Genomic DNA, 15,978 nt, shown 5'->3' with positions numbered 1-15,978 from the left:
TAAGTATGTTTTTATTGATTGAAGAGAGAGGGAGAGAAACATTGATGTGACTTGTTCAAATTATCCCTTTCCACACCCTCCTAGAGAAGACAGAATGGCAGGCCTCCTGGTTGGACTTGGGCACCAGTTCTCTACACAGCTGCACGCCTTTGTAGTCCCAGCAACACACCCATAACCAGGGGTAGTTCATTCTAAGATCCCGACTTTCCTGAGAAGCGGCCTGGTGCTGTAAGGAGAAACTGAGGCACATATGGGCCTGCTTTCTCCAGGTCCCACAAGGCTGTGGGGGCCGAGAGCAGTCCAGAAACCTGTCATCTGCCCTTAAAGATGCCTCCCACCCACTCAGGGAGGTGGTGGTCTACAGAAATCAGTCATGGGCAACCCAGTGTCTGGTTCTGCCTGGTGCCCTCACAATAAAAACTGGGTATCGGATGTAGGGGGACAGGGGACAAAACATGAGAATGGAGAGTCTCTAAAGTTAAGGGGGCTGACGCCCTGGCCGATGTGTCTCCGTGGTTAGAGCGTCCTCCCACCCACCGAAGGTTCAATGGTTCGATTATTGGTCAGGAAACATACCCAGGTTGTGGGTTCCATCTCTGGTTAGGGTGCCTATGGGAGGCAACCGATTGATGTTTCTCTGTCCCTCTCCCTTCTTCTCTCTCTCTCTCTCTCTCTCTCTCTCTCTCTCTCTCTCTCATCAATGAAAACAACAACATATCCTTGAATGAGGATTTAAAAAAAATCAAATTAAGGGGTTGAACTAGGATAGATGTCTGGCTTCCAACCTCACTGAACTTCTCTGTGCCTCCGATTTCTCATCTATAAAATAGGGGTAACCCTACCTACCTCCTAGGGTTGCTTCAAAGAGGAATCGGGTTAATAATAGGAAAGCCCTAGAACAGAGCCTGGTACGTACAAAGTACTATATAAGTAAAAAAGTAACTTCTCGAGCTCCCCTCCACAGCGGGAGGGTAGGTATGGAAGGGAGACGGGGAAATGGCCCAGGTGCGGAGCCTCCGAGCACCAGAATGTACTCACTGAAGGTGCGGGGGAGCGGGGCACTAATTAGCCACAGTGCTTACCGCGGGCTCACCTGTGCCTCGTCCCCACACGCACAGCGGGTCCGCCAGGGGTTCCAGAACTACATTATCCAAAATGCATCTCGCGCGCCCGCCTACGTGGCCTGCCAACGCCTGACAGTCTCTCCGCAAATGGTGCGAGGATGACGTAACCCACAACACCTCCCAAAGACCCGCCTATCCGAACTAATTACTGTTCTTGACAGCCAGCTCGGCCAATCGCGCGAGGACTACGTTACGCCCAGCCCAAAGCTTCCCGTGGACCTGCCCACGCTGCCTCGTCCCCCAGCTGGACAGCTCTGTCAGCCAATGCCCGCGCCGCCCTGCTGCATCCTGCAGTTGGGATCCTCTACCTCCCCACCCGCGGCCCCAGCCAGCCAGCCCGTGGAGCCCCCAGCGCCCGCGCTCCCGTCCCGTCCCGCACATCGAACATTCCAGGGTCCACAGCGCAGCGGGTGAGTCCGAGGGCGCGGGGTCCCGACTCTAACTGCCATCCCGCGGCCCGACCCAGCACCCTGGTTTGTGCTCCGGCCTCGGCCACCGCTCACTCTCCGAGACCTGGGCAGTCGGCCCGGAGTCCCACCCTCGCAGGGCCCTGGGGCCGGAGGGACCTCGGTGGTCAGTGTCCACTCGGGGTCCCGGCGGGGCTCGTGGAGGGACTCACCGCGCCCGGACCCCGAGTCAGGTTGAGACTGAATCAGGTTGAGAGTCCTCCTGGGCAGCGGGGACTCTGGTTTCCATCCTATTTCCAAAGGGACCCCATCCCGAAAGGGTCAGCTGTAATGTAATGACAACTCAGCGTTCCTCCACCTCTGACCGGTCCCAGGCCCCGCTGAACTTCCCGAACATCCCGTGTAGTTCCCTCAGCACCTGTGTGTGAATGATGTCACCATCTTTCTTTTCCGAGGAGGAAACTCAGGCCCAGGGAGGTTAAGCAGTTTGCCCCGGAACTAGCAGGGAGTTAGCAGAGATAAGTTGATCGATTTCAACCCTTTCTTTTTGCCAAAGAGGGTGAGTTAGTTGTTGTAAATGTTTCCTCCCCACATCCCGCGTGGTTCAGGGTTCAGGATCTGGAAGAGGAGCCGCACACAAATGAAAGAGAAGAGACAAGAGATAAATTGGAAATAGTGAGGGGCCAGGCGGGCAAGTCCAACTCAAGGGGAAGGACTTCCCCTGGTGCTCAGGCCGCACCGACCTTTCATTGGTTTGGGATCCACCCATAGTATAGCCCCTAGGCAGGCAAGTTCCAGTAACACACACTGACTATCTTATCAATAAGGATTTACGTGACTATCTGGTGGGGAAGTTGCTTCAGCTACCATTGTCTGGACTAACAGAGGTGGTGCACAGCTCTGACCTTTGCCAGGGCTTCAAAGGTCACCAGCCTTCCGGGTTCTCTGTCTACACTTCTCTGCCAGTGAAGACAATAGGCGGTTTCCCACAGTTGGTACTGGACCCAAGGCAGGGGCTTATGGGTGCAGACGCTTATCCAGCCCCAGTGCACCCCAGATGACGTTATCTTCTGTCCACAGAGTCCTGAAGAAACACCTGCCCAGTGGCTGGCCAGGGGTTCAGGGAGAGACAGATTTGATCCCTGAGGCCTGAGAAGGAGCAAGGGCCACTGGGAACATGGCGACTGCCCCCGGCCTCCAGGCCGCAGCACCCCTGGAGGAGGATGAGATCCTGATTGTGAAGGTGGAGGAGGACTGCCACTGGGAAGAGGAGCCCTCCCTGAAGATGGAAGACCCCAGCCCTGAGACCTTCCGCCAGCTCTTCCGGCTCTTCTGCTACCAGGAGGTGGCCGGCCCTCGGGAGGCCCTGAGCCGCCTCTGGGAGCTCTGCTGCCGCTGGCTGCGGCCGGAGCTGCGCACCAAGGAGCAGATCCTGGAGCTGCTGGTGCTGGAGCAGTTCCTGATGGTGCTGCCCGGGGAGATCCAGGCCTGGGTGCGGGAGCGGCAGCCGGAGAGCGGTGAGGAGGCCGTAGTCCTCGTGGAAGGGCTTCAGCGGCGGCCCAGGAAACAGAGGGTGAGGTGGGGGGCCTCTGGCCCTGAGGTGAGGAAAGGGGCTCTGTGTCCCCAGGGCCCTGCTGCTGAGGTCTGCACTTGGAGATTCCTTGGGTTCTGGAGCTGTGGCCAGCTGGGGTCATGGGGAGAACCAGACGTTTTGAATGGAAGAAGGCAGCTATAAAGTTTCTCATCCTTAGCCAAGGGGTATCTACCTGTTGATATAGCTCCCCTAGCCCCGTGGTCGGCAAACTGCGGCTCTCGAGCCACATGCGGCTCTTTGGCCCCTTGAGTGTGGCTCTTCCTAAGCCTTAGGAGTAAGTACCCTAATTAAGTTAATAACAATGTTCCTACCTATATAGTTTAAGTTTAAAAAATTTGGCTCTCCAAAGAAATTTCAATCATTGTACTGTTGATATTTGGCTCTGTTGACTAATGAGTTTGCCAACCACTGCCCCAGCCCTTTCTAAGCTAGTGTGGATTGGTTTGTTAATACTGGGCCAGGCACAGATTGCACACCTTCCAAGGCATGACCTTGGGAGTTGAAGAGATCCCAACAGAGGGAGGTGCTCATGGCTGGTGGGTGCCCGGATCAGCACCCCCAGATGTTCCCCAATCTCTCTAGAGCTACGTTGTCCAACAGCCCCATGTGACTTTTAAAATTAAATAAAATTAAAAATGTAATTCCTAAGTCACACCAGCCACATTTCAAGTGCCCAGTCGTCCCACGTGGGTAGTGACTGCTGTACTGGACAGTGTGGCTATGGGACACTTCCATCATCGTGGGAAGTTCTATAGACCGCGAAACTCTAGAGCACATGCCAGCTCCTCCTAACCAGATTTGGGGAGTGGGAGTCTCTTACAAATTTCTCCTGCTTTTAGTCACTAAACTCCTTAAATGAAAAAAAAAATTAAAAAGCCACCTCACCTTTTTAAATTATTTTTTCAGTGCCATGCCCAGATTAGATGGTTGGCAAATGCTGACAGGTCACTCTTCCTGCGGCAGTGCCATTGCCCACACACTGCTGTTCAGCAGGACAGACACGTTCCCCCCAAACCTGACCACAGTGTGCGTTGAGTGCAGTCAGCAAATCCTGCTGTCATGGTGACTAATAAGAACTCGGGATGCCCTCCCCACCCCTCCAGCCTGGTTTTGGGGGTTCCTGCATGGCTGCCCTCTGTCACTGTGTCCCCTAGGACCGTCTCCTGTCAGAGGTGTGGCATGTTGGATGAGAGGGAGCCTGAGATGGGGTCCCCAGCTGTCTTAGCAGTTCCCCAGGGAATGTTTCTTATCTCAAGTGCCATTGCAGAGCTCAGTAAACTACGACTCAAGTCTGTTCAATTAACCTTCTCTGGAATAAGGAATTAGATGATCCCAGAGCACCTGTAAATGGTTTCAAAAAAGGCAGCAAATGCAGTAATGCCAACTTCCAAAATGAGATTTGATACAGGGCCCTTCTGGCCCAGGGTTTGTTGAGAGCACCAAGAAACAAGGGTAGGAGTGTGACAGTGACCCCGATGCAGTGTGACAGAGAGAGACTGGAGTCTCATTCAGGAGCAGACCAGGACTCCTTGTGTCCAAGCTAGGAGCCTGCCCTCTTCCCAGCTCACATTCTCCCTGGGTGTTGCTGGAGGTAGGGCTGTGTGGGGGGCCAAGGGCACAATGACGAGGCCACCTTGGTGGTGAGGGTGGCCGGGGGTGCCCGACGAGGGGTTGGAGACCTTGTGGGTCTCCCCCTGACCTGGGAGCTGGTTGCACTTTCCATCTGTGTGCAGGGCCCGGAGGTACTCTCTGACCATGCAGTGCCTCACCAGATCGGGAAACAGTCTTTGAAACGTCAGGCAGAGGCCCAGCCAAAGGAGTTGTCCCTGGAGGAAGGAGCTCGGGACTCCAGCCAGCAGCCCCCAGCCCAGCTAAGCCGCAGACAAAAAAGAAACCCTGAACTCTGGCCAAAGAGGGGTGAGTAGCCGCCCTCAAGGAACGCAGCCCTTCAGGAGAGGGAGGCAAAGGGAAGAGAGCGTTGGGGAGGTTGAGGCCTGTGTGCATGTGGCTCCTGGTGGGGAGCTGAGCACAGGTGGGGAGCTGCTGGACCTGTCCTGGCCTTCATTGCTGTGCCCACAGGTGGGCTGTTGTGGACTTCACTGGCCACTGCTCTTTCCCCAGGCCCAGTCACCTCCCCGCACCAGGAGATGGCAGCACCAGCCACATCTCTCCTTGCAGCCTGGTCCCAGGTGAGTGGTGGTCATTCCTGGTCTGCAGCTTCCCCACGGAGACACTTCTCTCCCATGGCCAGGACTGTGGGTTTCCGAGGCACTTCCCCCTGGAGTGACCTTTGCCTACTGGGAGGAAATGACCTTTGCCTACTGGGAGGTATCTTGCCCTTTCTCAGATGCCACCTGAGTATTAGGTGTGTTTGTAGGAGTCTGGGGTCCAATAGTGAGCTTGGGCAATCGCTCAAACCCAACTGGGTGTTAGAATCTCTTGGGACTCTAGGTAAAAATAAAGATTCCTCGCCCTCGCTGGTTTGGCTCAGTGGATAGAGCGTCAGCCTGTGGACTGAAGGGTCCCAGGTTCGATTCTGGTCAAGGGCATGTACCTTGGTTGCTGGTTGTGGGCACATTCCCAGTAGGGAGTGTGCAGGAGGCAGCTGATCGATGTTTCTAACTCTCTATCCCTCTCTCTTCCTCTCTGTAAAAAAATCAATAAGATTTTTTTAAAAAAAGATTCCTCTCCCAGCCACGGCCTGGAATAGTTTTTTATACTTGTTTAAATAAAAGTTTATTGAAATACAATTGATATGCTTACATTTCATCTATTTAAAGTATACAGTGTTTTGTACGTTTACAGAGTTATGCGGTCACCACAATCAATTTTAGAACATTTTCACCACCTGCCCCAAATTCCCCACACCCCTTAGTGGTCACTCCCCATTGCCCCTCCGCGAGCAACCACTGATCCTCTTTCTGTTTCTGGATTTGTCTCTTCTGGACCTTGTAAGCTTGGGTTTTATTTATGTTATTTATTTACTTTTGCTTGAGTTTTAATCATGTTCCCTAGGTCAGTCTGGTGCTAGATTTGGGAACCACTGGCTTAGAGCCGTCCTGAAGTCCTCAAGTCACCCCATTTGGGTCCCGGGGCTGGCTTGAGTTGAGGTAGGGCATGCTAACCCATGTCTCCAAGGAGTATGGGCCCCAGTGGCTGAGCACACGGTGGATCCGGCTGCTACGCACAGCGAATCTGTCCACACTGTGCTGCCCTGCAGCAACAGGACAGAGCATGATGGCAATAGTGTCGTCCCAAAGAGCAGGATGCTGCCGTGTCTGTGAGCTGAGGTTGCGAGGAGAGGTGTGTGGCAGCTTGTGGGGAGGGAAAAGGCGGTGGGAGGCAAGCAGGACCCACCATTGTGACGTGAGTGAAGGGAAAGGTCAGTTCACCAGGTTGGCCCAGTCTGTACGGCTGAGTGGGCTGTGTCCTTGCAGGTACCAGTGGCCTTGGAGGACGTGGCCGAGTACCTGTCCCAGAAGGAGTGGGGGCGTCTGGACCCAGCTCAGCAGGACCGAAGCCGGGACACGCTGCCTGAGCGTGAAGGTAACGTGGGGAGACCCTGGCTGCTGACCATTAGGCCAGTCCTAGGGGGACGAGGCCCTTTGCCTCATGTTGGATGTAGCTGGCCTGGCATTTCCCCCAGGTGTATCTTTCCTTCAGGACCCAAGACCCAGGCCACCTCCCCGCTCACACCTTCCCTGGCTCCCTCCTGCCTACAGGAGTCAGTCTAGATTAAGTTCTCAAACTGGTGTGGCCTGAGGAATCATGGGAAGCATGTTAGAAATAGGAATTCACCAGCCCCGTGCCCAGGGGTTGGTTTAGTAGGCCAGGTGTGCTCTCTGGCAATTTTGCTTGGTATCCAGCTGCATACAGCCTGCAGAGCCAGGTTTGCTGGTGTCTTGTCAGTGGCCCAGCTGCAGTGGGGGCAGTGTGGTGGCTCACCCACATCCCAGGCAGATGCCCAGAGCTGTCCTGAGTTCCTTCTTTCATTCCTGCACCCATTCAATTGGTCCAGTTTCCCTTCAGCCTCTGTGCTGCCCTCAGCCCCCATGGGTAGAGCTGTTCCTGGCAAGGCCTTGGCCATCAATGGCCTCTCCTTACCAGTGCCCCGGCTCCCCACTCAACAGTCTCTTCTCTTTCCACTTGTCTTGTCTTGCCAATTCTGTCACCCACTTATTCCCTAAAATGTTTTCTAAGGAGTTGAGATGCTGCTTTGTATCAGTTGGAGTTCTCCAGAGAAACAGAGCTAATAGGATGTGTATGTGTAAAGAGATATATTTTAAGGAATTGGCTCACATGGTTGTGGGGGCTGGCAAGTCCAAAATCTGTACGGCAAGCCATCAGGCTGGAAATTCAGGCAAGCTTTCTATGCTGCAGTCTTGGGGCAGAATTCCTTCTCTGGAAAACCTCAGGATTTGCTCTTATGGCCTTCACCTGATTAGACGAGGCCCACCTCCAGTTAGGAGGGTGATCTGCTTTACTTACAATCAGTTGATTTGTAAATGTTAATCACATCTGCATAATACCTCCAAGAGCGGCATCTACATTGGCATTTAAACCAAACAACGACATAGCCGTAATCATTACATACTTTCCTTTACATCCTCATTTTTTTCAAACTAAGAATCAGTGGACTGAATGAAAATGAACCTTTCCTCTGCCTCATAGAAGGAGAACACTAATGTTCTGTGCACACTGTTGCTGGACCATTGCCCCTGCTCTCTGTTCCGTTTCTCTCCCACTCAGTTGTAATTCTTGGCCACCTAGCCTCTATTGTGATGAAACTCCAGACTCCTCCAGGGTGTCAGGGTTTCCCTCCCAGAGCCAGTGAAAGCCTTGAGCCCTGTTTCCTCACTTCCTCTCCCTCAGAGGAAACAGTCTGCACAGAAGCAAAACCTCTGTCTTTCAGAGCATCTCACTTTTCTATAGATTCTTCTGATGCCCGTTTGCCCTCACGAGGAAAGGATTTGCAGTCCCCTGGTTCTAATACAGCCCACACTCACATCCTCCCTTCTCTTGTCCTGTAAGCAGGACTCCCCAGGTCCCATCTGACTGCCCGACAGGGCTGAGGAGAAGGCCTGTGGGACCCAGCTCTTGCTGCCTTGCGACCTAGGGATGTCTCTAGTGGTGCCAGCTCAGGTGGCGAGGGGGCGGGGTCAGCAAGAAGGAAACAGAATTCCAAGGTTAGATTCTGTCCTCTCCTGGGGTTTAAACCATGGTGATTGTGTTTGTGTAGTTCAAACGTAAGGACTAGAGGAGGAGTCAGCAGACCTTTTTTTTTTTTTTTTTTTTTTTTAAATATATACTTTCATTGATTTCAGAGAGGGAAGGAGAGGGAGAGAGAGATGGAAACATTAATGATGAGAGAGAATCATTGACTGGCTGCCTCCTGCACGCCCCCCCACTGGGGATTGAGCCCGCAACCCAGGCATGTGCCCTTGACCGGAATTGAACCCAGGACCCTTCAGTCCACAGACCGATGCTCTATCCACTGAGCCAAACCGGCCAGGGCAGCAGACCTTTTCTGTAAAGGGACAAATAATAAATTGTTCAGGTTTGTGGGCCATACAGTCTCTGCCATCTTGGAGTGAAAGCAGCCACAAAAGAACAGAAAACTTTATTTTCAGAGATAGGCTCTGCCTTTGGGTCCAGGTGTGCTGACCCATACCCCAGGGAAAAGCAAGGGGAGATAGTGACCTTGAGAAAGGTTTGGGCTCCAGCAGAAATCCTCAATGGAGAAGGAGAGTTATATCAGTCTGGGACTCTATACTGCCTGCAGGAGCAAAAGTGAAACTAGTTCCCAAGGGAGAAATGAGGTCAAGGAGCCAGGCCCAGCGTGAGCCGGATCAGAGAGCCCCCGAGTGTCACACTGTCAGCACTTACTGTCTTGAACCTACACCTGGGGGTGGAATTGCTGGGTCATGTGACTATGTAACCTTTTGAAGAATCACCAGACTCAATTCCTTTTTAAAAATTCTCACAACAGCTTTAACCAGTTTGGCTCAGTGGATAGAGCATCGGCCTGCGGACCAAAGAGTCCCAGGTTCGATTCCGGTCAAGGTCACATACCTCAGTTGCAGACTCATCCCTGGCCTGGGCCCTGGTCAGGGCTCATGCAGGAGGCAACCAATCGATGTGTTCTGTCTGTCTTACCCTCTCTCTTCCACTCTCCCTAAAAATCAATGGGGAAAAATATCCTCAGGTGAGGATTAACAAAACAAACAAAAAAATCCCACAACAGACCTGTGAGGTGGTTACATCTTAATTGTACACTCGTGAGAATTGAGGCTCAGTAAATGTGAGCTGAAGCCCATGTTTGGCTTCTGGGTCTTACAGCGGACATATCTCAGGGTGACAGAAGCTTCTGTCCCTCCTTGTCGGGTCAGTGTGTGCCCACTGTGAGCTTTTCAGGGGGTTCTGCTTGAAGCCATCTGCTCCCCAGCCCTCAACCCCCTCGCCCCGGTGCCCCAACATGCCTCATGCTCAGGTGGGGTTTGCCTTATGTCTCAGACAAGGAAGCAGAATAAAGCACTTGCCCAAAGTCACACAACCTGGAGGGATAGAGCCAGGGTCCGTTCCAGGGTCCTATATTCTGGGCTTGTGTCACCACGGTGGTCACTCTTGTACTTGGGTCTGCAGAGGGTTTAAGGGCTGCCCCCAAGTACACAAGCGGGAGGCTGAGGATCTGGGTCACCAGGCCTTCTGGTCCTGCTCCAAACAGAACAACCTAGAGCAGGGTCTCTCTCCCTGCGCACTATTGACATGAGGGCTGGGTCGTTTTCTGTTGTGGGGCCATCAGTGTACCAGAGACTATACATCAGCATCCTTGGCCTCCACTCACTAGATGCCAGTTGCAACACTCCAGGCCCTAAACATAACCACTAAGGCGTCTCCAGACATTGTCAAGTGTTGCCTGAGGTGCACCACTGCCCCTGGCCTAGAGGTTACGAGCCCAGACTCCAGAGACAGACTGTGGGCCCTCTTAACTTACCAGCTAAGTGACTGGTAAGTTCCCTAACTTCCCTGTGCCTCAGTTTCTTTCTTTTATATATATATATATTATTGATTTTGTACAGAAAGGAAGGGAGAGGAAGAGGGGAGAGAGTTAGAAACATCGATGAGAGAGAAATATCAATCAGCTGCCTCCTGCACATCCCCTACTGGGTATGTGCTGCAACCGAGGTACATGCCCTTGACCAGAATCGAACCTGGGACCTTTCAGTCTGCAGGTTGATGCTCTATCCACTGAGCCAAACCGGGTGGGGCTTGCCTCAGTTTCTTTGTCCATAAAATGGGACAGTAACAGCACCTGCCTCATGGGCATTACAAGGATTAAACAAGTTGCCGTATGTTTATAACAGCCCTGGCCGTGGTGTTAGCACCTCACATCAGGGTCTGACTGACATGCTCCATGTTTTGAGGGGGATTTGAAGAGCATTGCTCTCCATTTTCCTCAGAAGGGCTGCCCACTCAGCCTTTGCCTTCTTATCAGAAGCTCCCTTCCTCCTCAGGAACTCTGCTTTCTCTGTCTCAGGCCTTGGAATGCAGTTTAAGGATGGAGAGGACACACAGATGAGAACAGAATGGGACCGAGTGCTGTCGGCTCGGTGCAGGGGTCCCAGCTCCCCATTCCTAGGTCACAAACCAGCCCCCGTCAGGGGGTTGACCAAATCTGAGCAACTTCTGGAAAGAGGGGCGCCCTCCAGGGTGGCAAAGCCATACACATGCCCCGAATGCGGCAAAGGCTTTAGCAAGACGTCGCACTTGACCAAGCACCAGCGCATACACACCGGCGAGCGGCCGTACCAGTGTCCGGTGTGCGGGAAGGGCTTCAGCGACCGCTCCAACTTCAGCACCCACCAGCGGGTCCACACGGGCGAGAAGCCCTACCAGTGTGCCGAGTGTGGGAAGCGCTTCAGCCAGAGCTCCAGCCTGGTCATCCACCGCCGGACACATACCGGGGAGCGGCCCTACGTGTGTGCCGAGTGTGGGAAACGCTTCAGCAACAGCTCACACTTCAGTGCCCACCGCAGGACGCACACAGGCGAGAAGCCCTACACGTGCCCGGCCTGTGGCCAGGGCTTCTGCCGGGGCACCGACCTCCACAAACACCAGCGGACCCACAATGGGGAGAAGCATCCACATGGCGATACCAAGCGGGTGTAGCCACCACCAGACCCTCGAGGCTCCAGGAGTTCCCAGGACCAAAGCCTGACTACCATGCTCAGTTCATGAAGCTGCCAGAGCCATTCCCCAGAACCGGAAACGCTGACCTTAAGGCACCGTCACATGGACTCTGCTCCCCTGGGCCTGGTGTGAGACACAGCAGGGGACATTTCAGGTGGAATGCTGGGCACAGGGCCCGGTGTATTCGGTTCTAGGGCTGCTGCATAAATGACCTCACACTGGCCGGCTTACAACAACCGGAATGAATCTGTCCGTCCTGGTGCCCATAGCACTGGTGTCCTCTGGAGGCTCTGGTAGAGAATCCTGTGCCTCTTCCACTTCCCCTGTGGCCCACAGACCCTGATGTTCCTGGGCCTGCGGCAGCATCACTCCGTGGCTGCGTCTGTCGTCACCCGGCCTTCTCCCTGTGTCCTCTCCTCTTCTAAGGATATAGTCATTGTATTTACTGGCCTCCCTGAATGACCTCATCTTCACTAATTACATGTACAATGTCCCTATTTCCAAATAAGGTCACATTCTGAGGTTCTGGTTGGACTAGAATTTGAGGGACACTTTCAAACCACTGCAGGGGAAGCTGCAATGGCTGCAGTGGCTTATGGCATTACATACCCCAGCCTTCCCCTCCAACCTTGCTACACTTTCTAAATGAAGGTGGTGTGGGTTTTTCCTACATTCCAGTGGTGTCAACGAGGAAATGGGGTGCCTGACTGGTGTGGCTAAGTGGTTGAGCATTGACCTATGAACCAGGAGGCCTCGGTTCGATTCCTGGTCAGGGCACATGCCCAGGTGTGGGCTCAGTCCCCCGGTAGGGGTCATGCAGGAGGCAGCCGATCGATGGTTCTCATCATTTATGTTTCTCTCTCTCCCCCTCTCCCTTTCTGAAATCAATAAAAATAAAATTTTATTTATTTTAAACTTTTTATTGATCATTACATGTGTCCTTATCCCCACATTACCCCCCATCCCCCCACTCATGCCCTCACCCCGCTCTTGTCTGTATCCATTGGTTAGGCCTATATCAGTGATGGCGAACCTTTTGAGCTCGGCGTGTCAGCATTGTGAAAAACCCTAACTTAATTCTGGTGCCATGTCACATATAGAAAGTTTTTGATATTTGCAACCATAGTAAAACAAAGATTTATATATTTTTTCCAAGTTTGAATTTTATTGTAAAGAGTCCTTCTAATACACTTGTACATCCTGGAAAAATAAGGTAACAAATACTATATATAGCATATAAAGCAGTGATTTTAAAAAAATGAGTCCACACAGTAACTGGTTAAAGAAATGGGATTCTCCAGGGCCTTAGAGAATTTGAAGTGGCACCTTAGGTGATCTAAGAAGCCAATCATAGTCTCATGGTTTTCCTTTTGACTCAAGATTAGTAGTTAAGTCACCACCACCTGTTTTAAGAGGTAGAATATATGCTTTTTACTAGTCCACCATTTACTGGTCAGCCTGGCCTCAAAAGACTCTCCCTCTTCAGCCCATCTGTCTCTGTGATGGCCACAGATCTCCATGCCCCAGGCAGCAAGACTCCCTGATCTCTATTTAAGATCCATGAACCGGACATCCATGATGAGAAGGAAGCTCTTGGGCAGTGGACAGGGGGCTGGAGAGAGAACGGTAAACACCTGATGCTCCAGGTCCACACTGGTCACCACGATGAAACCGGCCACACTGGTCTCAGAGAGGTTCTCCTCCGTGCCCTCAGCAGTGCTGACACTCAGGAGGTGGTGCACCATATCTCGGCCAGGGGTGACAGGTACTAGCTTCAGCTGATTGTCCTCCTGAGACATGCCCAAAGGCAAACAGGAGTCTGGAACGGCAGGTGCCCCAACTTTGTAGATTTTCACATCTGAAAATTTGACATGGAAGGCATGGGGATAAAAGCAGCCCCGGAATCCATAGAAATACTCACGGATACGCTCATCCCTACATTCCCGCCGGAAATCCTTGGAGCGCTCCACCACACCCCCTGATTTAGGGAGCAGCACAGTACGCACAAAGTGGGGCATGTCCCGTTTCAGTTCATTGTAAAGTCGTTCTTGATCCAGAACCACAACCACATTGACCTCAAAGGCTGAAGCTGCATGCACCAGGGCCTGGTAGCCGGAGCCCTTGACCCAGCCACAGGTGTCAATGACACAGCCACTCACAGAAGCCCTTCGGTTCGCTTCACACCTTTGGTTGAACACATCTGCTAGACGAGATGTAATCTTCTTGTAAAGCTTGATGTTGGTGCCAGGAGTGGTGGAGCCAAAATGATACACCAGAGGGGCCTGGACGGAGAATCCTTGCTCAACATCTGCCGGCCGCTCAATATAGAGAGCCCCCATGGTACCAGGGATAGACACAGAGCCCTGGCCCACATCCAGCTCCACATACGTGGGCCGGCGGCCCGAACGCACTGCGTAGTTGAGCAACAGGCGGCACACTGTGGACTTGCCCACATCGGTGGGGCCCACTACCATCACCCGGGGGCCTCGCTCGTCTCCCTTCTCCGCCTGCCTCCGCATCTGCTCCAACGCTGTATGAGTGTTGAGGTAAAGCAACATAGGGGTGTCCTTGGAGACATAAGCCACCTCGGTGCGGCCACTCAGCCGTACCAAACAGCCATGCCAACTGAAAACAACTACCTTGGCACCAGCATCAAAGGTGAATTTCTTGTTCCGGGTCAGCTCGGTGCCAAAGACTTCTGCCATGCCAGCCAGCAGCTCCAACTGAACTGACTGAGACGCTTCCACCTCAAAGCGAAGTTCTGTTTCTCGCTCTAGTTCAAATTTAGTTGTGGGCTTCTTGTCACCATTGGTCTCCTTGCCCATCTTTTCTGTGTAGTTGCTCTGCCTGGTTCCTGGAGCCTCTGCCTTGGGGCCTCCGCTGTCTGTGATGGTTGCTCAGCAGCCCTCCTTCCCCAACCCTCAATAGATTTAATTTTTTAAAAATTTGGTAGTTTATAAAATTGTTGGGGTCCAACAGCAGCAGGTCCAGGGGTTCCCAAAGGTGTGGACGGAGTCGGCGAAGAAGGAATGACACGGAGACAGCGTTCAGTTGATCAGCAGCCTAGCCAGGTTCTCTAGCCAGGATCTCCAGCCAAGTTCTGTCTTGATTGTCTTGTTACATCTGTATTTATACCAGTTGATTTTAATCCTATCCATTCTATCCCAAAGGTTAGGGCGTTTCTTATCTCCATTCCAAGGTTACTCTATTGTTCTATTAAGCTACAAGGAAGTAACTGAAGGAGATTATCCTAAGTAAAGATTATGTATCTTAAGCGTGATTGGTCGTAGTTAAAGTGATTAATTACCCGCCTGGCACTTAGTTAAGGGGTTTTATTCCCTCCCTAACTCCAGGGAAAAATCCTCACCTGGGGAAACAACCTTTCTCCGGGAGGTGATCCTGTTTAAAACACATAGCTTTAAGAGGGGAAGCAAACATATGCCACACATGCCAGGTCCCCCAAAACACAAGCTGTGCAGATGTCTCCTCCCCGCAGCCACTGCGCCAAGCAGCTAGGGTGGACAGGCTTCCGGCAAATTCCCCCATCTTCACTTTCTTTCTTTCATTTTTTTTTTAAATTAAATCTTTATTGTTCAGATTATTACATTTGTTCCTCTTTTTTCCCCCCATAACTCCCCTCCTCCCAGTTCCTGCCCCACCCTCCGCCCTCACTCCCCACCCACTGTCTTCTTCCATAGGTGCACGATTTTTGTCCAGTCTCTTTCCGCATCTCCCACACCCCTTTCCCCCCCAAGAATAGTCAGTCCATTCCCTTTCTATGTCCCTGATTCTATTATGATCACCAGATTATTTATTCATTTGATTCTTAGATTCACTTGTTGATAGATGCATATTTGTTGTTCATAATTTGTATCTTTACCTTTTTTTTTCTTCTTCCTCTTCTTAAAGGATACCTTTCAGCATTTCATATAATCCTGGTTTGGTGGTGATGAACTCCTTTAGCTTTTCCTTATCTGTGAAGCTCTTTATCTGACCTTCAGTTCTGAATGATAGCTTTGCTGGATAAAGTAGTCTTGGTTGTAGGTTCTTGGTATTCATCACTTTGAATATTTCTTGCCATTCCCTTCTGGCCTGCAAAGTTGAGAAATCAGCTGACAGTCGTATGGGTATTCCCATGTAGGTAACTGGGTTTCTTTCTCTTGCTGCTTTTAAGATTCTCTCTTTGTCTTTTGCTCTTGGCATTTTAATTATGATGTGTCTTGGTGTGGTCCTCTTTGGATTCCTTTTGTTTGGGGTTCTCTGCGCTTCCTGGACCTGTAGGTCTATTTCTTTCACCAGGTGGGGGAAGTTTTCTGTCATTATTTCTTTAAATAGGTTTTCCATATCTTGCTCTCTCTCATCTTCTGGCACCCCTGTAATTCTGATGTTGGTGCGCTTGAAGCTGTCCCAGAGGCTCCTTACACTATCTTCGTATTTTTGGATTCTTTTTTTATTTTGCTTTTCCAGTTGGGTGTTTTTTGCTTCTTCGCATTTCGAATCTTTGACTTGATTCTTGCGCTCCTCTGGTCTGCTGTTGGGTGTCTGTATAATATTCTTTATTTCAGTCCGTGTATGCTTAATTTCTAGTTGGTTCTTTATCACAACATCGAGGGTCTCATTAGATTTCTTGAGGATCTCACTACATTTATCGGCAGCTTCTAGA

General features: G+C 51.8%; 2 protein-coding genes across 5 annotated transcripts; one reads left to right on the top strand and one right to left on the bottom strand.

The window, feature by feature from the left end:
• Positions 1 to 1,357: 1,357 nt before the first annotated feature.
• Positions 1,358 to 12,219, top strand: ZNF500 (zinc finger protein 500). 4 transcript variants are annotated; one of them, XM_059693036.1, is made up of 6 exons: positions 1,358 to 1,534; positions 2,612 to 3,104; positions 4,898 to 5,042; positions 5,247 to 5,314; positions 6,563 to 6,671; positions 10,663 to 12,219. In XM_059693036.1, exons 2-6 carry the CDS (start codon positions 2,709 to 2,711, stop codon positions 11,292 to 11,294), a joined length of 1,350 nt encoding a protein of 449 aa, XP_059549019.1. In that variant the 5' UTR covers positions 1,358 to 1,534; positions 2,612 to 2,708; the 3' UTR covers positions 11,295 to 12,219. The 4 variants fall into 4 exon arrangements, with proteins under 4 accessions (XP_059549019.1, XP_059549017.1, XP_059549021.1 ...); XM_059693034.1 differs by having other exon boundaries at positions 4,859 to 5,042; XM_059693035.1 differs by lacking the exon at positions 1,358 to 1,534 and adding an exon at positions 1,991 to 2,090 and having other exon boundaries at positions 4,859 to 5,042.
• A 248-nt stretch (positions 12,220 to 12,467) lies between these two features.
• Positions 12,468 to 14,159, bottom strand: LOC132232338 (polyribonucleotide 5'-hydroxyl-kinase Clp1-like). The gene has a single exon (XM_059691824.1). The coding sequence runs from the start codon at positions 14,138 to 14,140 to the stop codon at positions 12,863 to 12,865; it is 1,278 nt and encodes a 425-aa protein (XP_059547807.1). The 5' UTR covers positions 14,141 to 14,159; the 3' UTR covers positions 12,468 to 12,862.
• Between the last annotated feature and the right edge of the window lie 1,819 nt (positions 14,160 to 15,978).

This window comes from Myotis daubentonii, chromosome 4 (genome assembly GCF_963259705.1).
Source record: "Myotis daubentonii chromosome 4, mMyoDau2.1, whole genome shotgun sequence".
NCBI classification, from domain to species: Eukaryota; Metazoa; Chordata; class Mammalia; order Chiroptera; family Vespertilionidae; genus Myotis; species Myotis daubentonii.
Note: the sequence above shows the minus strand (reverse complement) of the source record. Positions and strands in the feature narration are given on the sequence as shown.